The sequence below is a fragment of the Panicum hallii genome, chromosome 1, assembly GCF_002211085.1.
Source record: "Panicum hallii strain FIL2 chromosome 1, PHallii_v3.1, whole genome shotgun sequence".
In the NCBI taxonomy this organism is placed as follows: domain Eukaryota; kingdom Viridiplantae; phylum Streptophyta; class Magnoliopsida; order Poales; family Poaceae; genus Panicum; species Panicum hallii.
Window position 1 is genome coordinate 53,475,948 of NC_038042.1, and position 11,264 is coordinate 53,487,211.

The 11,264-nt window shown below is 44.7% G+C and overlaps 2 protein-coding genes across 3 annotated transcripts; both read left to right on the forward strand.

Annotated features, from left to right (window-relative positions):
* Positions 1-1,741: 1,741 nt before the first annotated feature.
* Positions 1,742-7,194, forward strand: LOC112898575. Its single transcript, XM_025966915.1, has 4 exons — positions 1,742-2,030; positions 5,189-5,438; positions 5,577-5,741; positions 6,832-7,194. The coding sequence occupies exons 1-4, from the start codon at positions 1,742-1,744 to the stop codon at positions 6,854-6,856; spliced, it is 729 nt and encodes a 242-aa protein (XP_025822700.1). The 3' UTR covers positions 6,857-7,194.
* Positions 7,195-8,329: 1,135 nt separating this feature from the next.
* Positions 8,330-11,187, forward strand: LOC112890127 (chromatin modification-related protein MEAF6). Of its 2 annotated transcripts, XM_025956994.1 has the most exons (7): positions 8,330-8,601; positions 9,509-9,559; positions 9,817-9,917; positions 10,372-10,441; positions 10,563-10,590; positions 10,686-10,743; positions 10,860-11,187. In XM_025956994.1, exons 1-7 carry the CDS (start codon positions 8,443-8,445, stop codon positions 10,954-10,956), a joined length of 564 nt encoding a protein of 187 aa, XP_025812779.1. In that variant the 5' UTR covers positions 8,330-8,442; the 3' UTR covers positions 10,957-11,187. The 2 variants fall into 2 exon arrangements, with proteins under 2 accessions (XP_025812779.1, XP_025812786.1); XM_025957001.1 differs by lacking the exon at positions 9,509-9,559 and having other exon boundaries at positions 8,336-8,601.
* The last annotated feature ends 77 nt before the right edge of the window (positions 11,188-11,264 follow it).

Here is an 11,264-nt window from a genome sequence, read left to right on the forward strand (position 1 = left end):
CCCGCCGCTGTCTGTACGTGGCGCGTAGCGACGGGACCTCGGCGGACTCGCTCCTCGACGACGGCGACCCGCGGGCGCGCGAGCGAGAGGGAGAGGAAGAGGACGCGGCTGCGTTCAAACTTCAACGCTGCAGCCGGCCGCGCCCGCCGGTGACCTCATCGCGACCGAGGCACCGAGCGCGCGGGCGACGTCGTCGCCGCCGCGGGGGCGGGCCGCTCGGCCGCTGACCCCACGGATGCGCGCGCCCCGTTCCTCCCCCGCCGGTCAATGAATATCGCCGGAGTGGGCGTTTTAAAATTGTAGCGTCAGGTCAGGTCGCGAGGACGCCTCGTGGAAACTGGCACGGGCTGCTCTATAGATCTTCTATCACGAAAAGGGTAATCCATCGAAACCTTTTTGCTAGCCACGGATGATACGCTGCGGTTGCGTATGAATCTGCAGCGGTGGAGACAGCTCGACCTTTATTGACCGGGAAAGCAGCCACGCATCGCATCGTCTCGTCCCGTCCGGAGGTGAACGCGAGCGTCGCCGCATCGGCGAATGGTAGCTGGTCGCGAGCCTAAAGCTGGGTCAATCGGCTGGGAAAGGTAGAACGGTGGTGGAGGAATTACTATAGGATGGAGATGGAGATCGATGGAGAATGGAATGGTCTTTCCAATACGCGAGCCAGCACACGCAAAAGGAGCGATACGGATACGCACGAACTCAACGCGCGAAGGACTCAAACTTCAAACACGAGTAGCGCCACCGCCGCGGCGCACGACTGCTTTCGCGAGCGGCGATTATTCTGGCAGTTAATCACAGTAACTTCTGTGGCGAAAATGTCCAGCTGACGCGAAAGAGGATCATCTATCCGGTCATGGCCGTCGTGCAGCAGCCGCTGTCCCCTGCAGATTGTTTCTACGCATAGGCCGTCGGGAATCATCATCAGATTCAGGGGCATGCGACTGCGTGTTCCTTAGCGCAGCCGCGCAGGGTTCTGTCGTATCTGAATTGGTCGGAGAACGAGGGAGTCAGAGGGCTCGCGTCGCCGCCTGCGCCATGTGCTTTTTGTTCGGAAAAAGTCGCAAACCGTGGGCAAGTGGAAGGGAAAAATACACGTAGCGCTACGAGTTAGGGGGGTCGCGTAATCGCGGCGTCAACGCCTCTGAACGTTTCAGTTCGACGAGGACGAACCAACTGCTAGTAGAGCCCAGAGGGTCACACCGGTCACGGGGGGACGCGGCTGTGACGCAGCATGCGCTCTCTGCAGAAACTGCTCGGGGATGCGAACGCCCATCGCGGTGGTTGTGTGTTTGGATGCACCGGCGGTGCAGCAGCAGCACCGACGTTTGCTCGAGCAGGTTTCGTGAGTGGAGATGGGGGTGGAGTGAGTCCACATCATGTGCCCGGCTCTCCAAGCCAAGTTTGTTTGCTTGGCTGGCCGGCACGCCGCACGCCGATCATCGGAGACTCGGAGGTCGTCGGTCGGGATGGGAGGAGAGAACCTTGACGAGAGTGATCTTTTTTATTTTTTTTGGAGAGGAAACCAGAGTGATCTTGCTAATCACAAACAAGTTCACAGCAAGCACAGGTAGGTGACGCTTAGAGGCAGAGCGCAGCGCCAGCCCTAGCACAGGCTACTGGGCTTCGTGCCTTTGTGGCGCAGGCGCACAGCCTAGGATGGGCCTGGGAGATGCTTCGCCCGCGGCCCACAGATCGGCCCCGCGCGTGTGGCCCATTAGATTGCCAGTTGGGCTGGATGAGATGTGTACTACGAAGAAGGACTGAAGGAGCCCAGGCGCGCACCAGCCGTCAGGGCCCGCTTATCCCGACACCGACAAGCGACAAGGCCGCCGCCCCAGAGGCCAGCCAGAGCCCGCCCGACCACGGGCAAGTGGGTGAGCGTGGGAAGGAAATGATTGAGGGCGCGGCGCATCACTTCCGCTCCCCCTCACCCCGCTGCGCGCCTCCGCTCCGTCGTCCTCCGCGGAGGCTGGCTGAGCCGGCCGCGCAGCGCAGGCGCCGTGGGCCTCCTCGAGCCGCTAAAGGTAAGTGCTTTGAGTGTGAGGTGAGCATACATCCCGTTGCTCGTACGCGTCACGCGCGGGCGCCAGGTGTTTGTTCGAATGCCTCTGAGGCACTGACGCGCTGGGGGTGGCGATGGCAACCCTAACTCGATGATCTCGCCACATATTCAACTAAATACTTCTTCTGGTTAGCAGGAACGCCTACGTAGGAATGCTGTGTTACATCAGGCGAATCACTGGGGTGTCATATGCCCTGACGACTGACGTAACAGTTTCCATGCATGGTGATGATCGGAGCCCTTCCTTTTTCTTGATTGGGGTGATTCATGGAGTTTTGAACCTGATGATGTGTTTTCTGAATAAATTTCTCAAACAGCTTGATTCGTGATTTCCTCTTCCTGTGCATTGCTTGATTCTGCTGCCTGTCATTGTCCAAGCCGTGTGCCCATTTCCTGTCTACAAAGCCGAGCCACTTGTTCTGTAAGCAGAAGAACGTCAGGCTCTGAAGATCAACTGGATCTTATTCTTTTTCTATCCATCACTTTGTCACCTCCTCCTCTCACAGTGGTTTTATCATATCTTATCTGGGCATCACTCTTTAGCTCCTAGGCCACAGATCCTTCATCAACTTTCTTTTCCCTGCAAGGTTCCTTGCCTTTCAGAAAGTGCACAATCGCATCAGGAATCCAATCTTTCAGATGCAATATTTGATGATTCCTCTATTATTATGACATCACCATCACATACCATTCTTCTATAAGATTACTACTTACTTACCCAGAGGAATCTGTCTCTTCATTCTTTTGGAGCGTATCAGAATATCAGGAAATCAGCACATACCATTCTTCTATAAGATCCTTCCACGAATCCTTCTCTTTGCATGGGCCAACTTGCTTAAGTGCTTAGGTTAAACCTTGTAAACTAAAGTTGCTGCTGCCTTTTGGATTATGTGCATTTGGCCAGAACTATTGACTGTTTGCTTTCATCTTTTATATTGTATTCGTGCATATCATGGCAGGATTTTGGTGCGGTGAATCTTGTATTTTTAGTTAAAACAAAAATTGATTTTGATACATAGATTCAGGGAGCATTGTACGACCATGTTTTCAAGATCGAAATAAGGAAATCCAGTGCAATAATTTTGCCGGTGGGAGATATGATATAGTAAAGAGTCAAATGAACATTCGAATCAAATCTGGCCTAAGCACTAGATTTGCAAAACAAAATTCAAGTTGGTTGAGAATCCTACAATTTTCATGGTGGGGTTCCCTCCCAGTGCTTTAACTCAGGCTATCTGTACCTCACGAGAACTCAAAGTATCGCATGGGAGATCCGCATATGTTGAAGCTCCTTTAGTATTGTTCTGATGTGACTGATGCAAAGTAGAACTAGTGTTCCGCACAATCAGGGGAAAATCTAGGCATGAACTCTCTACTGTCATGACAACAAGATAGCCATTTTATTCCTCACAGATCTCTTTTCTAACAGCTCCAGATGTTTTCCCAGTCAAATGTGTGGATGCTGGCAAAAATGTATATTTTGTAGCACTATGTTCTTAATCGACGAATCATGAGGATCAATATGGATAAATACACAAGTTTCTCATCCAAAGTGGGGACAGGACAAAACAAGGTGCTTCTATGATCCAAAGTGGGGACACAAGTTTCTCATCCAAAGTGGGGACAGGACAAAGAATTGTTACTTTCTAATGACAATTGCCTTATTGAGGCATCTTTTTCTTAGTGCTGTTTAAGTATATAGGAATATAATAAAAAAAACTGAGAGAAGATTTATGTTCCTTCCGGTATTAATTAAGATAATTCCATTGCTATCAAGATAACACAAAATATCCCTGTTGTGTATTCTAACCATTTCCTTGTTGAATTATCTGTGTTTATTTGCTTTTCGTTTGAAGTTTAACTGTAAGTGGCTACATTTGATCTTATATTGTCCAACAATACAGAATTTACTGCCATGTAGCCTCTTTGTATTTGGTTTGATACTTGCAGTAATTAGAGGCAAAGTTTAAGCCAGAAACATTCATTAATCATTTTGCTGAGATGCAAATTCTCGATGGTGTTAGTTTGAGAGGTTATTCTATATAATATGATGAAGAACCAAGCGACAAGGTTCCTTCACTGTAGTTTGTATAAAAGTTGAACCAAACATTGTGCTCAACTTCATAGAATAAACATGTACCACGGCAAACTTTTTGAAGAGATTATAATGGTTTAAACATTTCATTAATCATGACATGTGCTATATTCTAATTTTTTAATAAGATATATTCTTTTTTTGTTTAAGACTTTTCTGAAAGTTGGTGTTGTTTATCTCCTAGAATGCTGAAATTCTAGACTTTCATGTTCACTTAGGGCCCATTTCTCGATAAATTTCTGTTCATGGATAAATTCTGGACAAAAATATCCAATTTGTCACCATTACACTAAAATGGGACTGATAATGGAGATGGATATTGATTTTCTTGGGTCCAATTTGTTTGTTGACCACAAAATGATATATCCATTTTTTTTTATAACTTCTTCCTCTGTCCATTGGATTTTGTGAATGCTTTGAATAATAATAATATCTACAGGGAAGAGATAAGGAACCCTATCCTTTCTGATCTAATAAAAGCTCCCTTTCCCTAATTAGGGAAATGCTATATAGGCATATATTTAATTTCTATTAAGTCCTAAGTTTTGTAGCATCTGCCAAAAACTTCTGATCAAGATGCAAGAATGAGGACTGAAGGTAATAGTGAAGAGTGACCCACCACTTCTGGATTGCACAGGAGAATCTCTATGAAGATCTGACGCATAAAACAAATTAAAGGTTCGTTGTCTGCCTCAGCAAACCTAAGGTGCTGGTGGTTCCTCCCTACAGCTTCTAATATGCGAGAAATTAATGGAACAATGTCACCTCTTGCACTTTTCATTTGGCTTCCTCCTATATAGCTTGCCAACTTGTTCTGTACTGTTAGCATAATCCATCCCCACCATTACTGGGTATTATTCGATGCTCCTTCTATATAAAGAGCACCGTTGCCCTCACTCTTTGATGCACAGACACAAACAGCAACAAGCGGTGGCCATTACTTGCCCCTTTATCTCTCTTGAAGTGTTTTCTCTTGCTGGCAAAGCGCACAAGAGGGAGGAAAATAATGAGTTCGTCCTGGACAGATAATCAGAACAAGCTGTTCGAGAGTTTGCTGGCAATATATGACGAAGACACACCAGACCGCTGGCAGAAGATTGCACAGGCAGTTGGCGGTGGAAAGTCAGTTGAGGATGTGAAGAGGCACTACCATAAGCTGCAGACGGACCTTCAGGACATTGAATCTAGAGGAGGCTGTCAAGGATCCAACCGCAGTAGCTCTGGTGGTAGCAGCAGCAATGGCAGTTCTTGGTGCAAGACCAATGATGACAAGAGGTAGTGAGTAATCCATTGCTCTCTCCATCACTGCTCCATTTGTGCATCATGACATTGTACATCCCCTTATTATGATGTTTATCACGCAATTTTCTTGTCATATGTGTAACAGTGTTGTCTTTTATTTTCTGGATGCAGTCACTTGAGTTTGAAGCTCGTTTGGTCGATTCCTTACTTTATTTGTTCCATTGTCCACCTAGATTATCTTTCTCACCCTAATATGCGACATACCTTTTTAGCTTACCTAAGTGTATGCACACGTGGGCCCAGTCTTGACTATCCTTATCATATGTTTTCCAAAAGGTAAGTAAATCCATGGTTCTTAGTATTTATTTACATTAATTATTTTTTTCTTAACGTTTATTTATGTGTCATTTTTAATCAAATGATGGGAAAACGAGAATCTGCAAGTTACCCATTTTCTATGAATTATCTATATTGCAGTTGTAGGGTTTCATTTTAGGATGATACCTTATTTATGATGTAGGTCTTGTTTATAAGGATTCCTTCCAACTTGAGATGAAATTTTGTGCTCTTTCTTCTGTTTTGTATCCTGCGTTGATTGAGACTCTCCCTTATTTAGCTGTCTATGACCTGCTTTTTATGGCAACTTACAAATCTGATTAAATGTAGGATGAACTATAAATGATCAGCACAGCAGATCCTGGCTCACAACACCATTCATTCGAAGTGGATAATTACATCTACTATCTGATCCAATTCAGTTTAGTACTCCTATGCAGCTACTGATCCTAAATATTACCTGATCACATAAGTGCCTGTAGTAGAACAGATAAGCTTTTTTGAGCGAAAACAGTAGCGGAAACTAATATACAACACCTATTCATACCAGAAAATCAGAAGTAAAGGTCACAAAAGAATTAATCCAAAAAGAAAGGGGTGACTCTAACAGTGCTTTTATTCTGTGCAATTGTTGATAGACAAATAAGCTCGCTTGGCTGAAATGAGAAAAGGGGTAACTACATATTGCAAGCTCCTAAGAGTTAGTCTTTGCTGGTCTGAAAATTCTTTTCTGCAAGTAACAACATCTAGTATATCTGTACTGTTGCCACTAGTCTGCGAAACAAATGGGCAAGTTTAGAGCGCCAATCTGAGGTATTGTTTTCTGGAAGTAGCCTTTGCATTCTTGGCCCCATGCCTATGGCACCTTGTGTAGTAGTGGTCCCATACTATTATCCTAAGGTTTTGCAATTAAAGCAGTACAGAAACCCCACCACCTTAAAGTTTTTCGCCTTTTATGACAGGTATAAAGCTCTTTTCAATAGTGTTTTTTTTGTTGTTGTGTTGCATGAGGATGCATACCAAATTTAGCTTTCCAATCTTTCCAATATTGGGCAAGATAATGATGACGCATTGTGATTTCTTGTTTCAGGATGAGGTACCTCAAACCGCAGTGAATGTGGTCTTGTCATGGAAGAGCTTATCCCTAGAGCGTGAAGCAGCAATCGGTCCTGCGAAGCATGATTGGTGCTTTACGAAAGATGATGTTACCTATGCTATTTCGTGGCTTCCATCCATGTTTATGTGTGTACAAATATCATCTTTGTCTTCCATTATCTAAAAAAGATATATCATCTTTGAGATATGGTGTAAAAGACAGCTGTCGATAGTAGACAAGTATACACAATAGTAGTAACATAGTTATGGCCGGTTTGCTGTATTCTACTACCTGACAGTGGTGTGCAGTGTGCTATGCGCTGGTGATAATAAATCTGCGGTTCCTTCCTTGTGTGTACTCATTGCCCCTGTGGCCCTGTCCCAAACTTCCTATGTTGTCATGCCTTTGGTGTTGAATTATTTGCTGTTTCTGTATAGCAGGGTGATGTGATAACGCAGGCAGGCAGGCTCTGGCCTGATTCCAAACTCATGTCCAAATACTCAACAGCTGTATGATGAGGAAAAACTGGTCATCTTGGCCAAGTGACTAAGCTTCCCTTGCCGCCTTCTTTTTGCCACTGTGAATCTGTGATGGTGAATTGGCGATTTTGAGCTGCTCATTCTCGTTGCCCTCTACCTCTACCATTTGTGGTCTTGCTTCGTATCATGGAAAGGAATATGCATAGATGGAACTTTGAACAAAGTTTGGCCCATCTCCAGTGGCTCGTAGCTAGCGACGGATCGTGTGGGTTGTTGCCGCTGCTCAGGGGCCACAGCCTGCACAGTTCATTGCCAGGTCACCTATCTTTCCTTGTATTGTATGCGACCTCCCCAGGACGGCGGCCATGTTGTCACCGATTGGCTCAGCACATCCACTGCGCATCAAAAAAAAAAAAAAAAGACCGCAGGGTACAGTCTTCCAAGACCGAAACCTGAATAGGGAGTACATTGGCGTATCCAGCGACACAGTCGTTTGCATTCATGATTGATGAAAGCGATGTGTTATCCTGAACATGAAATTCTCGTGAACTTGAGCGGCAGTTTTCTGTTTATGTTGCGATTGTTGGACATGGTGGCATCTATCTTGCCGACTGCCAGCTTAGGGTGCAAGATAAGATGAGGTGCAAACTCCCAGCAAAAAAATGGGGGAATATTCGTAGACGTCGGTGACGTCACCCTGCTTCCTATCGTCTCAAGGATGATGCCGATTCAATCACTCAAGGATATATGCCGACTTACACAAATGCCATCCAAACTTTTCACTTTATCATTTTACGTAAACTTGGAGTATTAACAGAAGCGAAATTGACACAAAGGACATGTTCCCCTAAACTTTATTTTAGCCTTAACAATTCCAACCAAATTGGCAAATTGCACCATTAAATTTACCCTGGCGCCAATCTCACAACTTGAGACTAAATAATTTAAGTTCCGCAATCCTTTTCTTTTTTGAAAAAAAAGGGTCTGACTGAAGGATTCGCGGGCGACGTGGTGGATCGGCAGCGATCCGCCCCGCCTGTAGGCTGTAACTGTGCAACCTCTGAGCGAGCCGAGACCCGACACCCCGGACGGGCGGACGCGAACTCAAACCCTAGAAACGGCGGCCATGGATTCGGGAGGCGGAGGAGGGAGCGGCGCGCACAAGGCAGCCTCGGGCTCAGCGCCCTCGCCGGCGCCGCCGGCGCCCAACCCCACGGCGATGCTCTCGGCGCTCATGAGCAAGCGCGCCAAGCTCCAGGAGGAGCTCCGCTCCATCGAGCGCCAGGTTAGGTCTTCACCTCCCGCTGTTTCTCCCGGGCCCTCCTTTTCTGGCTAGGGTTTGCGTCGGCGGGCGCGGCTGCTGTTCCAAAGATGCGATCTTTCTTCGGCGCCCCTCACGGGACTTGCCGTTGCCGAAGATGTGAAACGCCGCTCACGGAAAATTGGTTGTTGACATTTGATTTGGGTCGGTGAGAGATTGTAGAATTCGACTTGCAGATGTATGTGGCAACCTGAATTTGTCCTACATGCGCACCTATTGCCTCAATAGCAATACAAATCTTAACCGAAAAAAAAGAACAAGTACATTGAACCTCTGATGTTATTGAACGGAGCCATTGTAGCTTCGATTAGAGAGAATGGAATTGAATTATGACCTCAATCCGGGGAAGCCACTGATGCAGCGAGTGAGGTTTACGATTGGACTAAATGAAATGATCTAGAGAAGTGGACTGAATTTTGCTGATGTGCTTAACCATGCCCTCTTTCCAAAGGGCTCCTTTCCTAATATGCTTTACTGACAGCTTTCAGTTCAGGAGATATGGAACACTTGATGCTAAAAGAACTGCTGTGTTGGTTATCAAACTAAAAGGTTGCTGTTATGCTGTGTTTGTGAGAAACCAATCATGATAAATGAGACATTCCACTTATATGATGACCATAAGAACTTTTTATGCTGTATTCTAGTATGATTTCTCACAGGATTCTGTTAAGCGTTCCACAATACTAAAAATAGTTTTACATCAGTAGTGAATCTTATGTTTTCGTCCAAAATTATTAAATCAGCTGAACAACTGAATTATATTCCTCTTGTTCGGAGCTTCTCAATACAACCAAGGAAGCATAATACTTACCAGTATTGGTGACTGTCCTTTTTTTTCTCTAAATAAGTGGCTGTTAACCCTATGTCTTAGGGACATTACAACATCTGCAGTGTCACCGCATGCAGTAAAGTTGACTTAAAGGTAAATCTATATACCTAAGGAGCGCATAAAGATGTCAGAATATTTTTAAAATTTTGTGTTGAAGTGTGCTTTTACTTGTTAGGTGAGTAATTATCATACCTGGGAAGTTATCTTTAGCGAAAACTGAAAAAAATCATTAGTTCCTTAGACATGAACAAATATACAAGCAATGATGCAACCAGAGAAATTTAAAGTTCTACTGTTCATGGTTTGAGTAATTTTTGTCGAACTAATGTTAATTGTCAATACCCTCCCAGGTTTATGATATGGAGACCACCTACCTGCAAGAGTCTAATCAATTTGGAAGTGTGCTGAAGGGTTTCGAATCATTCTTGTCATCCTCAAAAAACTCTTCTAAGTAAGACACTAAGTTTCATTATTTGGTTCTTGAATAAGCTGATGCAGCCTCAGTATTTGAAGATCTTCATTATATTTAGGGATATAGTACTCTTTGTATACAGTATTATTTTTCTGAAGTAAATTCTCATAATATTTCAATGTCTCTCTTCTTCAATATCATTAATTATATTGAATGTGACCTGACCTCAGAATTGTATACATAAGCATGGGTCATGTATAACCTAGATATTGGATGAAATCTGGGTGCAAGATGTACATAATGTGGTTTATAGCCCAGAAAAGAATGTTTTCTATGCTAGTGCTATGTCATGTCTGTTTCTCCTCTACTGCATTTAGTCTGATGTGATTATTCTGCACATGCAAATGTTCCTTTTTCTGTTTTGCATTTTGCAAGCAATCCATGTAGTGCAGATCACATGGAATCATTCATGATGGCTTCTGCCTGATTTCAGCCTCAAGCGCTCCCGGAAATTTCAGGCCGACGAGAGGCTATTCTCTCTGTCATCAGTTACTTCTCCAGCGGTACTGATAGTAGTGCTCAATGTTGCTGAACACCACATGCTTTCAAATTGTCCGTTTTCCTATTGCTTCCAAATTTTGGAGTCTGCTAATTTCGATTCCTTTTCTTTTCTTTTGCATATAGGTTGATGAACATTTGACTGGACGAGATGGTAAGCTTTCTTTGTCCCCCTTTTTTGGTTGAATTTAAATCCACGGCAGCTAAGGAAACACATACATGTTTTCAATACTTGTCTCATCCTTACAGATGGAAGAGAATATGGACCAGGCCGTTCAAAGGGGGGAAGCACCCCTGCAAATGGGCAGTAAGTTTCAGATACAATTTCCAAACTCTTTAGTCATCGGAGAGATCCAGTGAATGAACGAGTTTGTCTAAATTGTTGCGAATGCCTGGCTCTGATTCCTTGTGTATTTTTGACAGAGGCAAACCAAAGAAGGGAGGACGCCCCGGTGGGCGAGATGGCAAGAGACTACGGCCGTCCAACGATCCAGACCTGGACGATGAAGATGACTACTAACTCCTCCCGTTGTAGGCCTACTGTAGCGGATTAACTTCATTTTAGCGTCTAGCAGCACATGATTCTTTATGTATTGTCTTCCTTCTCTTGCAGCCCTAGTTCGATTGTTTTGCTTGCTTGTGTCTTTGCCTCCTCCCCGTCTTCTGTTTTGTAACATAGATTAGCAGAAAGTTAACCATATTGTGAAAAATTCATGCAAAACCATGCTCTTAGATAGTAACATGTTCTGTATTTCAGTGTCTTTTCTACCCTAGCATGTTTTACAGGCAGCGCAGCACACGTTCTGGTCAGGCTTGGAGGACAATTGA

Bases quoted from the DNA above. Each gene is read 5' to 3' on its own strand.
- LOC112898575 (XM_025966915.1), top strand. From the start codon at position 1,742: ATGAGATGTGTACTACGAAGAAGGACTGAAGGAGCCCAGGCGCGCACC. The intron at 5,439-5,576 runs GTAGTGAGTAAT...TTCTGGATGCAG, and splicing joins AAGACCAATGATGACAAGAG to TCACTTGAGTTTGAAGCTCG. The intron at 5,742-6,831 runs GTAAGTAAATCC...TTCTTGTTTCAG, and splicing joins TATCATATGTTTTCCAAAAG to GATGAGGTACCTCAAACCGC.
- LOC112890127 (XM_025956994.1), top strand. From the start codon at position 8,443: ATGGATTCGGGAGGCGGAGGAGGGAGCGGCGCGCACAAGGCAGCCTCG. The intron at 9,560-9,816 runs GTAAATCTATAT...ATACCCTCCCAG, and splicing joins GCAGTAAAGTTGACTTAAAG to GTTTATGATATGGAGACCAC. The intron at 9,918-10,371 runs GTAAGACACTAA...GCCTGATTTCAG, and splicing joins TCCTCAAAAAACTCTTCTAA to CCTCAAGCGCTCCCGGAAAT.